This window comes from Pinus tabuliformis, chromosome X (assembly GCF_031772625.1).
Source record: "Pinus tabuliformis cultivar Carrire ecotype Pingquan chromosome X, CPIR1, whole genome shotgun sequence".
Lineage (NCBI taxonomy): Eukaryota > Viridiplantae > Streptophyta > Pinopsida > Pinales > Pinaceae > Pinus > Pinus tabuliformis.
Window position 1 is genome coordinate 359899195 of NC_142308.1, and position 18664 is coordinate 359917858.

General features: G+C 38.8%; 1 protein-coding gene across 1 annotated transcript in view; it reads right to left on the reverse strand.

Moving 5' to 3' along the window:
* The window catches only part of LOC149139990 (uncharacterized), a 246851-nt gene that overhangs the window by 20034 nt on the left and 208153 nt on the right, over positions 1 to 18664 (reverse strand). The window contains exon 6 of the mRNA XM_089447038.1: positions 17373 to 17444. Coding sequence (XP_089303164.1) covers positions 17373 to 17444 — 72 coding nt within the window. The remainder of the gene's footprint in view (positions 1 to 17372; positions 17445 to 18664) is intronic.

An 18664-nucleotide genomic window follows, 5' to 3' on the forward strand; every position in this document is an offset into this window, starting at 1 on the left:
TTTTGGACCTCATTATGCCTCCTAAAAGGCCCAACGACTCACTTTGTTGATCATTCGACCCTCTTGACAGGATTATCTTTACATTATTGAGTTTTTTGGTGAGCTTGTCACCAAAACTATTGTTATTATGCACATTATTTTATTTTAGGGTCTCAATTAGGCCAATTTAGCTAAATCAAATTCATTACAGAGTGTATAAATAGAAGTGAGATGATTCATTTTGATTATCATCACTTGGATTGGGTTATCTCCTCTTGTGAGAATTTTGCTATCCTTCTCAGAGGATGAGTTTGGATGAATGGATGAATATTGTATCATGTCAAAAGATTTTTTGTAAGTCAAAAGACCTCGTCCAAGACAAGTCAGCCTACATTAGGACAAGTAGACCTCATGGACAGCTATTTGAACTCCAAGGAAGACTATATATAAGAGGGAACTTTACCCCATTTGAAAAAAGGACAAGAGAGTTTGATCTCCTCAAGAAAGAAGCTGGAAGACAAAAGGAAAAGGACAAAAATCAAGGAAAATAAAAAGACAAGCAAGGTCGATGTTTTGGACCTATCTCTCTCATTAGGGTTTCTAAAGTAGTTGCTAGACTGAAATTGCAGAAGTTGTTGGTTGCAGGTCGAAGCTGGGGGTCGAAGTGTTGAGATATTTAACTAGGTTCAACCTTCATAATGTCTAATGTAATCATGATCTTATGTATTTGATGTAAAGAGAAAGAATTTATTATTGTCATTCTTGATGCATGTGTTTCATGCTCAAGGTAAATTTATTTATAGGTCAAGCATCCATTGAGTGCTTCTAGGAATTTGTCGTGAAGTCATGAAGTCAAAAGAGTCATTGTAATATGTTAAAGACCCTATTGGGCATATTGTATCATGTCAAAAGAGTTTTTGTAAGTCAAAAAACCTCGTCCAAGACAAGTCAACCTACATTAGGACAAGTAGGCCTCATGGATAGTTATTTGACCTCTAAGGAAGACTATATATAGGAAGGAACTTGACCCCATTTGACAAAAAAAGACAAGAAAGTTCAATCTCCTCAAGAAAGAAGTTGGAAGACAAAAGGAAAAGGACAAAAATCAAGGAAAATAAAAAGAGAAGCAAGATTGAAGTTTTGGACCTCTCTCTCTCTCATTAGGGTTTCTAAAGTAGCTGCTAGAACGAAATTACAGAAGTTGTTAGGGAAGTCAAAGTTGTAGAAGAAGTTGTTGGGGAAGTCAAAGTTGCAGAAGTTGTTGGGGAAGTCGAAGTTGCAAAAGTTGTTGGGGAAGTCGAGGTTGCTGGCGAGTCAAAGTTGCTAGAAGTTGCTAGGTCGAAGTTGTTGGAAGTTGCTAGGTTGAAGTTGCTAGAAGCTGCTAGGTCAAAATTGTTGGAAGCTGCTAGGTCAAAGCTGCTAGGTTGAAATTGCTCATCAAGAAGGAAAGTTGGCTTGGTCTTGGAGGGGTCTTTGACAAGGGTCTTAGGTCTTGGAATTTGTCATCTGAACATTCTATAAGAAGAGAAGAATTCTTGTGGGTTTTCCTCTCAAGAGGAGAGGTTTTGGCCCTGGCTTGCAGCCTATATTTTGTGTCCTCTTGTCTCATTGATCTTCATTGTTTGGTAGTTGTTTGATGATAGCAAACACAATAATAATCAAGAGAAAGAAGAAGCTAATCAAGTTAAGTAAAAATACATCACAAGCAGTTATCAAAGTAAGAGAAATCATCTAATTAAGTTGCCCCTTGATTTCTCAACATGGTATGAGAGCTAAGGTGACAAAATAAGAAGAGGCAGCTTGAAGATCACTCAAAGAAGGATACATAAGGGCCAAGCACAAGGAGATCATCAAGAAGGACTAATCCACACATCATCTTGAAGGAAGGAACTAAGGAGCATCAGAGAGGGCTACCCATTTCATTACAAGGATCATATTAGCTAAAAGGATCAACACTTTGTAGAAGAAGAAAGATCGCAAAGACCCTACCTCATTCAACGAAGGACTCTACACTTGAAGCGTTCTTGGGAAGCTCACATCATCCAAAAGAAGCAAAAAGAAGCACTGCCATCATCAAAGGAATTGTTGATTTGTGGTAGCATCAGATGTGCTCTAGCCAAGACCCATAAATGGTTTGGGGAAATTCCACCCGGTCAGAGAGATTAAAATAATTAATATTTTTAATGAGTTCCTAAGTCTAAACTTAGGAAAATTAAAATATTAATGGGTAGTAGTATAAAATTGGGGGAGAATGTTCTAAATGACATGGATCAAGCCAAATCTAATCTTAGTCGTTGATTAGGGACTTAAACTCGACCGTTGAAGACTCAACAAGAAAAGTATAAGAGGAGGTTTGAGCGTCAATTGGAGATACACCAAGTTGTATCAGTTAGTTCGATTTTCTGGAGCAGGGCTTGCTGAGAAAATTCGAGCTAGTGGTATGTTGCAACGAGGGGCAGTGAGTACATAGCAGAGAGGCAGGGATAGTGCCAGAGGGTCAGCGCAGTGACTAAAGAGGCTGACATAGAGGCAGCTAGAGCTACGTAGAGGCAACAAGAGCTACACAGGGGCCTGTGTGGGTGACGCAGAGGGCTAGAGAGCTGTCGTAGAGAGCCAGGAGGCTGATGCAGACGCTTCAAGAGCTGAGCTGAAGCTAGCATGACTGACGCAGGGCCAAGAGGAAGCACCAGAAGGATTTTCATGGGGCAGACTAGAGCTGAGAGGTTGAATATCTGTCTCCGAGAAGAGGTATTACTGTCGTGTAACAATCTCTGTTGGGTGAGCCATTTCTGGCACCCTAGTTGTACTCGAGAATCTACATAATAATAAAACCCTCATAACTATCGCAACGGTTTTCCTGCATTGGGTTTTTCCGAGGACGATTGTCCAAAAATAACGGTGTCCCTTGTGTGTTTGTCTCAGTATTTCAGTTGTTGATTTGTATATGAGTTAAGGTTTCATTTGTGTTTATCTCGATATTTATATTTATAAATAACTTGTTAATGGAACGAATAAGTAGGAGAAATTAAACTAGATAATGTAGTAGGGATTTCTAACGTGTCAGACTTAGAAATTTCAACATGGTATCAGAGCATTGTAGATCACAGGACGACTGAAAGCACAAGCGTAATCAAAAGTATTTGCAGCAGTAGGAGCTATCCCAAGAGACAAAGTTGCCCCTAAGGAGAAAGTAGCAGAGGAGTGATGCAAAGGGACTGCATCATCATTTCGAGCCAAAGAGAGGGCTAGCGCAGAGGCAGAGAGAGATAAAAGAGGCTCACAAAGAGCCATGTCATCCTACTCAACCAGGTAGGCTTGACGCAGTTCGCCAGAGGAGTGATTTAGCCATTATCAGGATTGCGCAAAGCTGGAAGGCTCATTTACTTCAGTTGTTGGGGCCTAGGGAGCTGTGTAAAGATTGTGGATTAGGAAGTTGATGGGGTGTTGTTTCTATCAAAGCAGAACAGTACCTAACGAGACAGAACCAAGGTAGAGGGAGTCGCTACCTTGACGGATTTCTAGCCAAGAAATCCAGATCTAAGTTGCAGTTGCTAAGAGGATTGTAGAGGATCGGTTTGACAGTTGGCGAGAAGATTTCCAACAGGGAAATCAAGACATAAAGGGAGATTTCCAGGAGGGAAGTCGAATCTCAGAGGGAGACCAGAAGAAGAGCGGAGATGGCAGTAAACAGGCTAAGGGATTAGAACAGGTTGGACGGGGCTTCCAACTTTGTCATCTGGGAGGCCAGGATCCTGGCAGTCCTGGATAGACATTGCATGAAGGGCTTCGCCTTGAGAACCATGACTATCCCAGTCGACCCAACTGATAATGACAGGTATGACGATGTAACAGCGAAGGAAAAGTGCATAATCCTTGATGGGGTCAAGGATCATGTCATACCACATATTGCTGAGAAGAACACAACAAAGGAGATGTGGGATACTTTGACGACATTGTATCAGGGCACTTCCGTGCAAAGGAAGATGCTATTGGAGAATCAGTTATGGTCGTAACAGATGCAGAAGGGGGAGTACATAGATCCGTTCCTCCTCAGATTGCAGGAGATTCACGACCAACTTACTTCCATAGGGGTCGCGTCGGATGAGGAGTTTACGGTGAGGACCGCCCTGAATGCAGTCTCCGAGGAGTGGGAGACATTTCTCCAAGGGATTTTGGGCAGCGCTACTCTTCCAGGATGGGAAGAGATATGGTTAGCTCATCGCCAAGAAGAGATCAGATGGCTGACCAAGGCAAAGAGTAGTGGCAAAGGTAGTCGAATCAAGAAAGAGGAGGATGCAGCTCTGGCATCTGTAGGACGGCAAGGGAGGAGGAAGAAGAAGGATATCTCCAAGGTGAAGTGCTTCCATTGTGGGGAGTTGGGTCAGTATGCATCCTAGTGTCCCAAGAAGAAAAACAAGGGAGACACTTCTGACTCCAAGGCAGCTCCGGCTAAGGCAGAGAAAGAAGTCGACACTGATGACGATTGCGCCATGAGTGCTCATGTACCTCTAGAGAAGAGGTGGGGGGACAACGAGTTGTACTAAGGAGGACTACAGAAGATGTGGGGCAGGATCCTTGAGGTGCCCAAACTCTTGGATCATATCTGGCTACGGGAGCCTCGAATGACAGTAGCAGGGTGACGGATGTCAAGTGGAGCAAGATGCGATGGAGCGACAAGGCAGTGCTAGAGTGTAGAGGTTTGTAGTAGCGCAGTGGGGGTTGTAGCAGTGCGAGAGGCACAAAGGTGTTTGCAACAATGTGAGAGGCACAGAGGAGGTGTTGTTGGGCCCGAATGGCAAATCCTTCTGAGTATCAATGACTTGCAGGGGCCCTAATGTTCTTGGTAAACTCCCGACCAAATATATGTTTCACTGTGAATAAGTTGAGTCAATTGATAGTCGAGCATCATCACATACATTGGATTGTTGCTAAGAATTTCTTGAGATATCTTCGTGGCAAAATCAATTATGGACTAAGATACAATGTCAGGAATTTAAGGCTACATGGATATACTGATGCTGACTAGGCTGGCAGTGTGGTAGATCGTACGAGCACGTCTGAATGTTGCTTCTCATTGGGTTTTGCTTATTTTTCTTGGATGAGCAGGAAGCAGAAATTGGTTGCTCTAAGCACCACCGAGGCCAAATACATTGTTGCTAGTATGGCATGTCGTGAAGCTGTTTGGTTGAGGAAGCTCTTTAGTGAGCTATTTGAGCATGTGTTGGATACCACCATGATATATTGCGACAACTAGAGTGGGATTTTCCTTTCAGAGAATCTTGTTCCACGACTGCTCCAAGCACATTGATATCAGGTACCGCGTTATTCGAGATATGGTACAACAGGGAGCAATAATAAGGCTCCAACACATCAGGACTGATGAGCAAGTCGCAGACATCCTCACGAAGCCCTTAGGGAAGTTAAAATTCTTAGCCCTCCTAGAGAGACTTGATTTTCGTGGAAAGACCCTCCTATGAGGGTCCCGCTTGAGTTGGACATTGAGCTTCTAGGCTTGGGGTACTTCATGGAGCTATGAGCAACCATAGGGTGAGTGGTTCACCTTCCCCTATTGGTGCGTTGTGTACAGGGTGAGTGGTTCAACTTCCCCTAAGATACCCCATGATGACATGTGTGTAGGGTGAGTGGTTCACCTTCCCCTACGATTAATGACACGTGTGTAGGGTGAGTGGTTCACCTTCTCTTATGGCATATGATCAGGAATGAGTGGTTCACCTTCTCCTATGACATATAATCAGGATGAGTGGTTCACCTTCTCTTATGGCATATGATCAGGAATGAGTGGTTCACCTTCTCCTGTTGATGCCCCCACATACATCCTACCCATGTAATTCGGGACTCAGGGGAGGTACATCTCATATGACCAATGAGTTGGGAAAAGGGGATAGGGACCATAGCACTACCGATGGATGCATCGTGTACTGTCGTACACCCTATGTCTAGGATGCATGGTGTCCCACAACTACTTGATCTGGGATAAACACTGACTTTTGTGAGTGGAGAGTGGTAAGGTCTTGTGACTCACTCTCGATCGATTCTTCTTCATTATTCATATCAATGTTTAGTAGAGCAGAGATGAGATGAGATACAAAGATGGTTCACGATGACAGGATGGCATGATGATCAATGATGATGGATGGATTGGCATGTGGAATTCTCCCTAGTTGAGAGAGAGTGTTAAAATTGGAAACTAGGGACAAATTTCGCCTTAGGACAACTCATGTGATGAAGATGATGATTGCATTAAATTCTTCTTTTCGAGAGGACCAAAAATTGATATAAATATCATCCAATTCGGACAATCAGAAGTGTGTTTTTCAATTTATGCCCACACATGTGCAAATTGTTCAGGTCAACCACATCATCATGTAGGCTCATGAAACCCAATGGACATAACTCTTCACCCTTAATGACTTGTATAAATACAAGTGCCCTCTCACCTCATTTGGCATCATCACCACTCACAGATTCTTTTCTCCTTCTTTCATTGGTTTATATAGCATTGGGCATTCTCTCTCTCACACGTGTGGCACAAGGAGGACAAATTTCTAGACATAGTTACAATGCCGAAAATTTCATACTTTTTTGCAGTTTGACCAACGTTGACTTTGACTTTTTGGGAATCTTTCACTTCGAACTTCAAGGTGATTTTCTGCCTCAGCAGGCCGCATTTTTGGGCTCAGAAACCGAGGCAAAAGGAGGACTTTGACCTACATTAACCGCAGGCCTGTTTGACCGCAGGGTTGACTTCAGGTTGACCAACTTTGACTGCAGTTTTGTTCACTGTTTTGGGCTGAATTTGACCACTAAGGAAGGTTGAATTTGACTGAGGGTGACCAAGCTCAAGGAGGCAAGTTTGATTGTTGCATTGACCATCTTTGACTTTCTGGTTAGGGCTAAATTTGACTATAGTTGACGGCATAATTGACAGGGTTGTTTTGAATGTGATTTGGAAGTCAATTTTACTTTTGTACTCTCTCTCTCTCTGTTGAACATTTGATATAATAATAAGAAGATTTGATCAAAGGGTTCTCCCCACATTGGGGTTTTTCCCTGGCGTCTCCCAAATCTGATGTCCTCTTGTCTTGGCTTGTCTTCTGCATTTTGTTTCATTTTCTATCTATTGTTGCTATCAATGTGATTAATGGTTAATGTGATTGTTATTGGAAAACTAAATTGAAATTGTCATTGGGCTGCTAAAAGAACATTGAAGTAATTGTCCTAAGCATAGAACATACCATTGTTATCTAAATTTAACAAACACTCTATCATTAGACCATTTAGATGAATTGGAGAGTTATTATGAGTTAAGGTTTGATGCATTTTCAATGATATGGCATGCTATGTCATATAACTGCTAGAAGAAATAGTCTTGCAATAAATTGTTAATAAAGGAGCAAGATTATCGATTAGATATGCAAGGCTTACTGATTTTAATTGAGTTTTTATAGTTGAAACATGAATGAAACAGCAATAGGAAGGATGACGTCAACCCTAGAATTAGGGTTTTATTATGCAATTCATCCTACATTTTGCTTATTCAAATTATTAAAAATCCCTACCCAAAGGGCAATAACACATCAAGTAAAATTACTATTTAGCAATATTTCAAGGAAACCCTACCCCTAACCCTAGATACCTAGAATTTAGAGAGATGAGATAGAAAATAGTTACAGAGGAGAGATTGATCAACACCTCTGTTACGAATAAATATATATAAATAATGTAAATATAAATAATAAGGATAATTGTAATAACAATTAGTTAATTAGTAATTAATACTGAAGAGGCATGTTTAAATGGGACATGACCTTTGATGAAGAGGCACCGCCTAATATATAAGCAGGCCCCTCAGTCTCATTTGCATCATCATTCTTATTCCTACATTTTAATATATAACCTTGTATCTCAATGGAGATCTTTATATTGCAAGTTTTCTGGAGTATTTAACAAGAAGAACGAACTTTGTTCATTCCATTTGGTATCATGAGAGTAGACAGCTCAACCAAGCTACATATCGGGACTATTCAGAACAGAAACAACTAACTGATGTTCCAAAGAATATTGACGTTACTTCAAACAAGTCCTATGATGACAACTCGTTACAAAATTCCAGTGATCAGAATATTCCACAGAAGATTAATCTAGGATGTTCCGATCCCTTCTCAGTATGACAGTTTTGTTTGTCACTTAGAAGATCATATCAACTTGTATCAACGAATATGATAGTGCCAAGATGAGAAGATATTCGAAACCGAGAAAAGAGATCAAGCATTTTGCATCAACAAGCTTTGAGGACAAAGCCTTTTTGAGGAGGACAGCAATGTTACGAATAAATATATATAAATAATATAAATATAAACAATGAGGATAATTGTAATAACGATTAGTTAATTAGTAATTAATACTGAAGAGGCATGTCTAAATGGGACATGACCTTCCATGAAGAGGCCAAGCAGGCCCCTCACTCTCATTTGTATCATCATTCTTATTCCTACATTTTAATATATAAGCTTGTATCTCAATGGAGATCTTTATATTCCAAGTCTTTTGGAGTATTTAACGAGAAGTACAAACTTTGTTCGTTCCAACCTCCCAGATTAGTGCCTTGATCTAAATGGGCAATGACGTAACTTGGGCAAATTTGATCAAGACGACCTTGATGAAGAGGGTAAGAGGGAAATAGCCGCTTCTTGCAAACCCTAGTGCCTCCCTTAAAAATCAAATTTTAAGTTCAAGAAATGCAAAATTCAGAGTTCTCTTGAAGGATTAAAGGAAAACAACTTCACATAAGATAAGTAATCAAGATTCCAAGGTAAATACTGCAATTTCAAACATGGCACACATAGAAACCCTAATTAACATAATATAGCATGCAAAATTTAAAAGATAGACAAAAGGAAAACAACTTCACATAAGATAAGTAATCAAGATTCCAAGGTAAATACTGCAATTTCAAACATGGCACACATAGAAACCCTAATTAACATAATATAGCATGCAAAATTTAAAAGATAGACAATAAATTTACAAAATTTCCACAAGAATCTCTTCAATCAATCCCAAAGAAAACCTCATCATGCAAAAATTCTTCTCCAAAGACAATTTGCGGCATGAAAATACATTGTGTTCAAATAGAAGAGAAGACAAGAGCTAGTACGCACTTTTAGACAAGAAGTATGATGAATGATGATGATAAAATGAAAAGTGACTCCCCTCTATTTATAGGAGGGTAACTATGTCACTTTTTAATGATTTTACAAGAATAGCCCTCAAACAAGTTTACTTGAGTGTTCAACTACATCAACAGTCACAAGCCAACCTTGAGAAATCTTTAAACATAGAAAATCCCAAAATAACCCACACTTGTTGAAATAAAGGTCTACACCATGACGTCATCCTTCAAAATATAGGCAATAATGCATCAAGAAATTGAGGCAATGGTCCAAGAGTACCTGTCCCTACAAGAAAAATTCAAAGTGCATGTGTACATCTCCAGAAGGCACCTCCTCCACCATGACATCATCCAAAGGAATCCCTATGTCACCCTTTCCATGCGTAGGAGTTACATGGCACCACTTACGGCAAGCATTGAAATCAAAGAGGGATGTGCTAGTCCTCCTAAGTCATCTCAATGATAACCATCCTCATCAGGTTGTCATTGATGTCAAAGTGGGTGTTGTTGCAGGAGGTTGTGTAAGTGAGCAGGCAAGTCATTGATGTGAAAGCAAGAGCAGGAGTAGGTAGCCAGTGGATGAAAAGATGCAATGAAGAAACCCTAGCCCTAGGGTTTGGTTCCTGGATGGTCGACACACTCCGTACTTTGATGGAAATTTTGATGATGTAGATCTGAGATCTTGCCTCGGAGACTCGCCATCAGAGTCTACTCATCATGTTGATTCCAGTGGTAAGTGTAGCATTTTGTTGGTCCTCAGGTTTGTGAAATATGCTCAGTGGAAGTTAAGGCTCCAACCTATGGTCCAGGAACCCCACAAGGTTATTGTCATGGCAGCGTTAGATTGACTTGTCAAACATCAATGATGATGTGGCACTATTGTGCTAAATGATGCGGCATGGTTTCATTACCAATATGGCAACAAGTATGACAACATGGCAGTATTTAAGGCTTTGTTTTCTTATATTTATGAGGGGTTCAAACATTCAATTTTGAAGTTTTTTTTTTATTCCAGTAAATTGAATTTTTAAATTCAATTAAACCTCATAATATTTTGGCCCCACCTTTGAAATTCAAACGAAAAGTTTTGGTCGGCCACCTTCTAGACATTTCTCAAATTAAAAAAATTAAATTTTGAATCTTCTCCCTCCAACAATTGTTGGCCATCAAATATGAGCCCATGAAACTATATAAACGCATGATTTATCTCCCCAAAGGAGTATAGGTGAAGTATTTTCCCTGTGGCAAGGACTGATTTATTATTGGGGTTTTCACTAACTTCGATTCCAGAATCTGAAGCCGTTGAAGAATTCTGGAAGGTCTTGCGCACAAATTTTATGTTTCGTTGAATTTTTCAAGAATGGATTTGTTAGGTAGCTTAAAGAAGGGTGTATTCAAACCAAGTAGACTCCCATAAATTACAATCTCTCTGAGTAATGAAGATTATTGGCACAGATCTTTAGGTTTTTGGCATCGAAGTTGTTTGAGGCTCGAATTTTAAGAAACTTGTGATCCTTGTAGCTTGCATTTTGTGTGTGAAGTTTCTACAACAAACGTAAATTCTCCAGGAAGGTTATTTGAAATATGACTACGACACTATTGAACATCTAATCTGCGATTTCTGGGTTGAAGATTAATTTTCTGACTTGGCTCTGATTTTTGTGGGAAGTTTTATGATAACTTTGGTTCTTCCTTTTGTGGAAGTCCTGTGCAATCTTTTTGTTGTTTTACATCCTTCAAAGAGGTAGCCGCAGGCCCTAAGGACTGTTTTTTTACCATAGTTATGCATTGGTAGATGGAAAACTCTTGTCCAGGATTCGAGGGTAAGGAAAGGCTACAATTTTCCTTGATCTGATTTCAAGAGAGAATGAAAATTGCCTCAAATGTTGCGCTGATCCAAATGTGTTACAATCTCAGAAGGTTACATAATAAATCTTGACCGGTTTTTATCTCAGAGAAAGGTTTGATCCAGAATCTCAGAGAAGCACTTTTTGCAAGAGGTCAACTTCTTGTAATCAAAGGTCTAAGACCGAGCTCTAACCAAGGAGCACAATTCGTGTCATTTTGAAGCAGGATCTGGGTACTGTTACCAAAGGTTTACATCTTGAACATACCTAATCTGATGAGAATTTTCGGCCTTGCACTTGAATCACTCGTATACTAAGTCACCTAACACAGTGATTCGGGGTTCGTGGTGTTGGATTCGGACACATTGACCCCCCGGAACAGGACACGTAGGATTCGTTATATATTATTTTATTAAAATATATATATTTAAAAATAAAAAATAAAAATAAAAATAAAAATATATATATATCTATATATATATATATATATTAAAAAGTAGATATTTCTTACACAAATTTTAATTAATGATACAAATTTATTGATTTCAAATATAGATCTTCATCTATAGCTATTAGCATGCATAGTACATTCAAAATTCAAATACATGCCAATCTATTATTTATTTCTTATGCTTGGCCCTCTTGCCACCATGAGAAATGTCTAATTTTTTAGTCTTGTTGGAAAATCAGGATCTTTGTCATTAATATCACCCTCTAAGCATTAATATCCAAAGGTATCTTTGTCATTACCTCTGTATTTGTATAGGGATCTTTGTCATTAATATCACCCTTTAAGCATTAACATAAGATAGAACAAGCATAACATGTCAAGTCAAGATTTTGTTTGAGTGATGTGTACATTTTTAGGAGGGTCATGATACAGGAGTTCGACAACCAATGTCACTAACATCAAGGTACATAGAGGGATTGGTGCTCTTGATTAAATACGAGTTCCATACCCTAATACATGACAAAATTCAATGGAAACATTGCAATCCCCCAATCCTAAAATCCTGAAAAACTGATAAGTCTGCTGGATTTTGAATGAAATCTAAAATTCTACTTTCTCCATATGAAATCCAATGAGGCCGGAACCACTCTCAAACATCCTGAGTCATTTCATGGTAATGTTAAAAATTTAAGTAAAAGGATGAAAATGAAGATTAAGGAGAATGTCACTTTTACTTTAAGAATTTAACATGGTACTTAACATTACCATGAATAGCATATCAATACTAGGGCCTAGACTTGATCATTAAGCTGCCAAAACGCTTGCCAAATAAAAATATGCGTGACTGTAATGACCAAATGCGGACTTTTCATACCCGTGCAGGTCGCTTTTTCCGCCTAACGAGTCCTGGAAAACAGGACACGCTGCCAAAATCGTGACACGCAGTCGGATTCGAGGTGTCAAAATAGGACACGACGTGTCATGGTTTTTGGACACGAATCTCGAGAGAATCGTGTCGGACACGATGGATTCGGGATTTGTGGGGCCTATAGGACGAATCCGGTTATCTAGCTCGTATACATGTTGATGACCTGAAACCCTCACATTTTTGGCACTTATACTCAAAACAATTCTGATCTCCACAGCTCTGTTGGAGCATTGTTGAGGAACAGGCCTGTGGATCTTTGTCTTCCAAAAGAATTCACAATTATATCAATACTGTCATCACCGTACAGTAGGAAGGATGATAACCCTAACCTATCATTGTAAGAGTTGTGCTTTGTGAAGTAATTTTCGCTATCTGTTGTCGCAATCATATGAACTGATGGAATTGTTCTGTGGCAATCTGAGGTAGGACATTTGAAGACATTTGATTCTGACATCTTTGAAGCTCTAAAGGCAGTTTTGATGTTTGGCTTTTAAATCTCTGAGACACAACCTCCAGAACATCTCTAAGGCAGTCTGTTGAAGCAACTAGTGATCGAATTCAAGATATTCCAATGTCAGAGTCAGTGGAAATTTGTGGATCATTTCTGAGGAGCACTTAAAGTTGATTCTGGTAACACAGACAATAGCAGAATTGAGGTCAAAGGAAGACATCTTCAGGCATCCTTAGTCACAGCAGTACGACTCTTGCTCCAGTACATCACAGGCGTGATCTGATTGAAGCAAATCTTATGACTGAAGCAACTTCGTAGTTGATTCCACATCCTACTCAGCGTTCTGAAGATGTATGTTTGCATTAATGAGTAATTGTGACAATAACAATATTGTGACAGTCATCTGACTAACAGTGATTCATGGAAGTGACTTGATACAGTGATTTTATTCCAGTGAGATAATATGCCAATGACTAGTAATAGACAGTGATGACATGGCAGTGAACCTTGGTCTATTATGACAGTGGTAAAGTGCTCTCATGGATGGCAGTAACCGACAGTGCGTAAAAAGTTGTTTGGGAGTGTAGTCTGACTGATGTTTTTAACAGAAGTGATTGTCAGCATGAAAGCAATATAATGACATTGCAGTTAAACCCTGGATGAACAGTGAATTGCGGTAACCTCATTATTCCTTAACTGTATGACTCTATGGGACTCTTGATGATTGAGCAGCAGTGATAGCAGTCATCAGTGACAGGATCTGATGGAGGAAGCAGTTGGAGCTGACAATGATTAAGACTGATGTTAGCAACAGTACTTGTGGACAGCCGTAGCAGCAGCAGTAGCAGGTGTTGTGGCAGTAGTGCTGACTGATTCGTTGTAACTGGGTCATTATCCCTATTACGGGAGCCCAACCTTCAGGGAGCATTTGCTTCCTTCCAGATTGCTAGAGAAACCTCTTCAGAGTACTGCACTTCCTTCCAGATTTGTCTGGTAAATTGTTGTATGTACACCATACATAACAGAGCTTTAGTTAAAGCCAAATCTTGTGTACTTCCTGTGATTTCTTGTACTTCATGTTCATCGCTCTGAACATTTAACAGAAGATTAACTAACCAATTGAAAAGAACAAGGAAATATTGATTCATACCCCTCTTATTATTTCCAACAACAAAAACATCCTCATGCAAAATTTCTTCTCCAAAGACAATTGCAGCATGAAAATACATTGTGTCCAAGTAGAAGCAAAGACAAGAGCTAGTGCACACTTTTAGACAAGAAGAAGTGTGATGAATGATGATGATAAACTGAAAAGTGACTCCCCTCTATTTATAGGAGGGTAACTACATCACTTTTTAATGATTTTACAAGAATAGCCCTAAAACAAGCTTCCTTGAGTGTTCAACTAGGTCAACGGTCACAAGCCAATCTTGAAAAAGCTTTAAACATAGCAAATGCCAAAATAACCCACTTGTGGAAGAAAAATGGTCTACACCATGACGTCATCCTTCAAAATATAGGCAATAATGCATCAAGGAATTGAGGCAATGTGTTATGAATAAATATATATAAATAATATAAATATAAATAATGAGGATAATTGTAATAATGATTAGTTAATTAGTAATTAATACTGAAGAGGCATGTCTAAATGGGACATGACCTTCCATGAAGAGGCACTGCCTACTATATAAGTAGACCCCTCACTCTTATTTGTAACATCATTCTTATTCATACTTTTTAATATATATTCTTGTATCTCAATGGAGATCTACATATTCCAAGTCTTTTGGAGTATTTAACTTGAAGAACAAACTTTGTTCATTCCATTTGGTACCAGAGCAGTTCAATCCTCTGGGCGCTCCACCATTGCACAGAGCCGCACTCTTCGATCCAGGCCCTTGGCCATCGACTCTTTGTCAACATTATTGATGTTGCAGTTCAAGCGTTTCGCTACAATTTGGAGTTTCTCCATCTCGCCATTAGGCTTTTGCCTATATAAATAGATTGAAAATTTTAAAAATTAAAAAATTATTAAATATATATATATATATATAAAAGAAAAAGTTATATATAAAAGAACAAACAAACAAACAAACAAAAATTTGAAAAAAAAGGTCATATATAAAAAAAATAATAAAAAATAAAAAATATTTAAAATATACATATATATATATATATATAAAATAAAAATTAAGAACAAAAAAAAAACAAAAAAGTTGTGGTTGCAATTGACTGCTACACGGCAACACAATCCTCCAAAACAGGCCGCAACTGTCATCACCAAAGGACCGCACATCCGTCGTCGCTTGAGTCCATCACTCGACCAATTTCAGCATTTTACCTAGCCAACACAGCAAGCCACCCTCTCCAGTGTTTTTCTCCTGCTCCATCGTCCCCGCCTTCTTACTCACTCTAAGAAAACTTCAAATTGCATGTGTACATCTCCAAAAGGCACCTCCTCCACTATGACATCATCCAAAGGAATCCTTATGTCACCCTTTCCATGCATGTAGGAATGACGTGGCAAGGGAACTGTTGCAATCAAAGAGGGATGTGCGAGTCCTCCCAAGGGGAGTGACATGTCTCAGGTTGACCCATCAATCCATAGGTGTGTGTGACAGAGTGATCATGGAGTGGGAGAGACTTCAAGGAAGATACCACAGCCATGAGACTAGTGAATGGGAGCCCAGCATCCTAAGTGTAATGGTGTAGCGAGGAGCAACCGTGGTGGCATGAGTCACCCCTTTCCTTGGCCTACTATTTCCACCCCTCTTGTGCACCTTTTAATTTAATGATTATAATGTATTTGGTGCATAGCATAAAAGCCCAAGCTCGCTTTATGTTTTTCCAATATCCCTTTAAGATGTAGTTGTTTCTCGCTCATCAAGATTGGGACATTCAAGAGTTCCTTCATCTGATATTGAAGCATTAAATGTTTGAATAACTAGGTGATGTTTGATGAGGAGGTAAATCTCATGCTAGTCGTTTTCCCAAGCGCTAAATATGTCCTAGCCAATGTGGATTTATACGCTTTTATTGTTCTTGCGGCTACATCAACCTCTGGGGCCATGTTTTCGGGCCCTAACTCAAGGATGTGGACACAAGGTGCTAATCCCAACGACCAATTACTACCATCCCGAAGAACAGAGATGGATAATCAAGAGAGATGGAAAGTGGTAAGATCACCTTTGGACACACTATATCAACCAATACAACCCCAGTAGTGCCCTTTCTAAAGTCTAGGGCCTCAAAGGATGTCCCACTGGACTAGAGTCAAAGACTAACCTCCGAAGTGAGGTGTGAGAACAAGGATACAATAGAGATCAGTGAATCATACAGTTTGCCTCGTGATCCATATTAATATGACAATAACATTAGATCAAAGCACATGATTGCTAGAATGGCTAGAGTACCTAACGATAGATGACCCACCTTCCTCCAAGAAGAATACCAAATGGGAGAGTGACATACCAAAGCAGTGAGTGGAGAACACTAGCATAACGTTATGTGTTGACCATCATAGAGCTACTAGCTAGTTGGCTGTCAAATGAGAAGAAAAATTTTACCTATCGGTAACCCACTTTTAGTGGATAATAGTGACCTAGCAAACTCGTCCATATAACTACTCACATAAGTGTGCCCTCCAGGCAATTAAGAATATCTCCCATGATGTTGCACTTTTCCTCCAAGCCAAGTGTAAAACCTTTGAAAATAAATGGATAACTCCTCACCTACTAAGTTCTCATACAACTAACACTAAAACCTAACATTTCCCTATAGGAAAACCAAAAAATCGTAAAAATCAGGAAAATAGCGATAAAAATTGGCAAACATCGGCAAAATCAAGATACCATCAAAATATCGGTAAAAAACGGAAAACATTGGCTAGGCCAAAAAATCGTGACTTCGAGATAAAATCGGGATGTTATCAAAATGTTCACAACACTGACTGTTACAGATCCCATCACTAGGTGCTAATAATATTATAAAAATCACCACTGACGAATCATGCTCCAATCAATATTTCCATAAATGCTCAATTAAACAGCTACAATGCACTGGCAAATCATTCTCCATTCAACATTTCTGCAAATGTTCGATTAAACAGCTACAGTGCATTGACAAATCATGCTTCAATCAACATTTCCATAAAAGCTCAATAAAACAGTTACAATGTACAGTATCAGATAGAGGCAATTATCTTCACAACTGCAATGACAAAATTCTCCAGCATAGTAAACTAGTCAACCTTTCCTTCTTTCTTGACTTCCAATGAGGAGCCTAGCAAAGTACATAATAAACAAACACCAAATGAAACTACCATATCTAAAATTGTAGGACAGAGTAATAAACATGATAGCAATTTAAAGATTCCAACTATGAATGTAAGTTTGTTATGGATACAAATGATGCTACGGGACTATTGTTGCCTAATACTTACAAGAATAGTGGAAGAATAGCAAACGAATAAGACAGCAAGTTTAGCATTTCAAATACAGATGCAAATTTCCTAGGCTTACCATTCCACATGTTGCTCCACAACATGACTGTTTGAAGATGTCTCTTCTCGAAGGTAATTGTTTGTCAAAAACCTGTATGCAAAGGTAACATCACACAAAATTTAAGAAAGTAAATATTTTCACCCTCATTTATCTCCTGGTTTTAATTTACTCAACATATATGTGAATGAGAACTTCCAAGACATGAACGGATCCCAGGGCATATCTGGCAGCACTTCTAGGGTATTTTATGAGACGAGGGGGGCATATAAAGTTCACCAGAAATTGATAAGAACATGACAGAGGAAACATTCTATCAACATAATTAAGACAATTAGAAAGCACCATAAACCACACAATCAGTACAAAAATACACTGATAATGGACTTGAAACAGTTTTGAACATGACTAAAATGAAAAGAGATGAATGTTAAAAGAGGTGCAATAAGGTACTCTAAGTTGATCATTGATTAGCAAAATACCTTCAAATCTTATCCCCTGTCAAACTAATGGCAAGTCAAAGTTCAATGGTAAAAGAGGTGTAATGTAAAAAGACTAGAAATATGAGAAATTATGGCCAAAAGCTTTGCTGAGAAGATGTATTAGAAAATAAGCAAACATATCTATTTAATTTTTCTTTTATATTAAACTAATGCTTTATATAGATCTCATATGGGACATACCCACATTTAATAATATTATCATAAATTGAATTTCAATTTCTCCAGGTTATATTTCTTGCTGATCTTGTCGTCAACATATTTCATCAGCATGTGTTCAACCTTAACAAGACTAAGGTCACAGTCTTTAATATTTGCAACAACCCTCTTTCCAGAGTTCACTTCTTCTTCAAAAGAAACCAGATCAGATTACTACAACCTACACCTACCTGTAGATTCAATTCACCAATCCCACTCTCACCCTGAATTTAACCTAACCACAGCTATGTAAAGGGCATGCCTCTCTTTCCATGATTGAACTACAGCGTTTTCAAATATATTTCCAAGATAATACCTTCAAAGATGCATCTTTTTCAAGTCATCATAAGACCCACAGCACAGTGCTTTATGGCTCTGAGTTTTAGGGCTCCATTATAGGGTTCTTTGATTGAGCATATTGCGAGAGATTTCACACTACAATGCTCCAGTGCATGATCTGTTGCAAATGGATGAAGCCCCAAACTATTTTCCAAACTAAGTTTGTCATCTATCAAAACGAAGGCAGTGTTGGTACATCAATGTAAATCCAAATCATTTGACACCAAATATGCAAATTTCGTTCATATATATAGCATGTAACATTTTTTTTCTTAT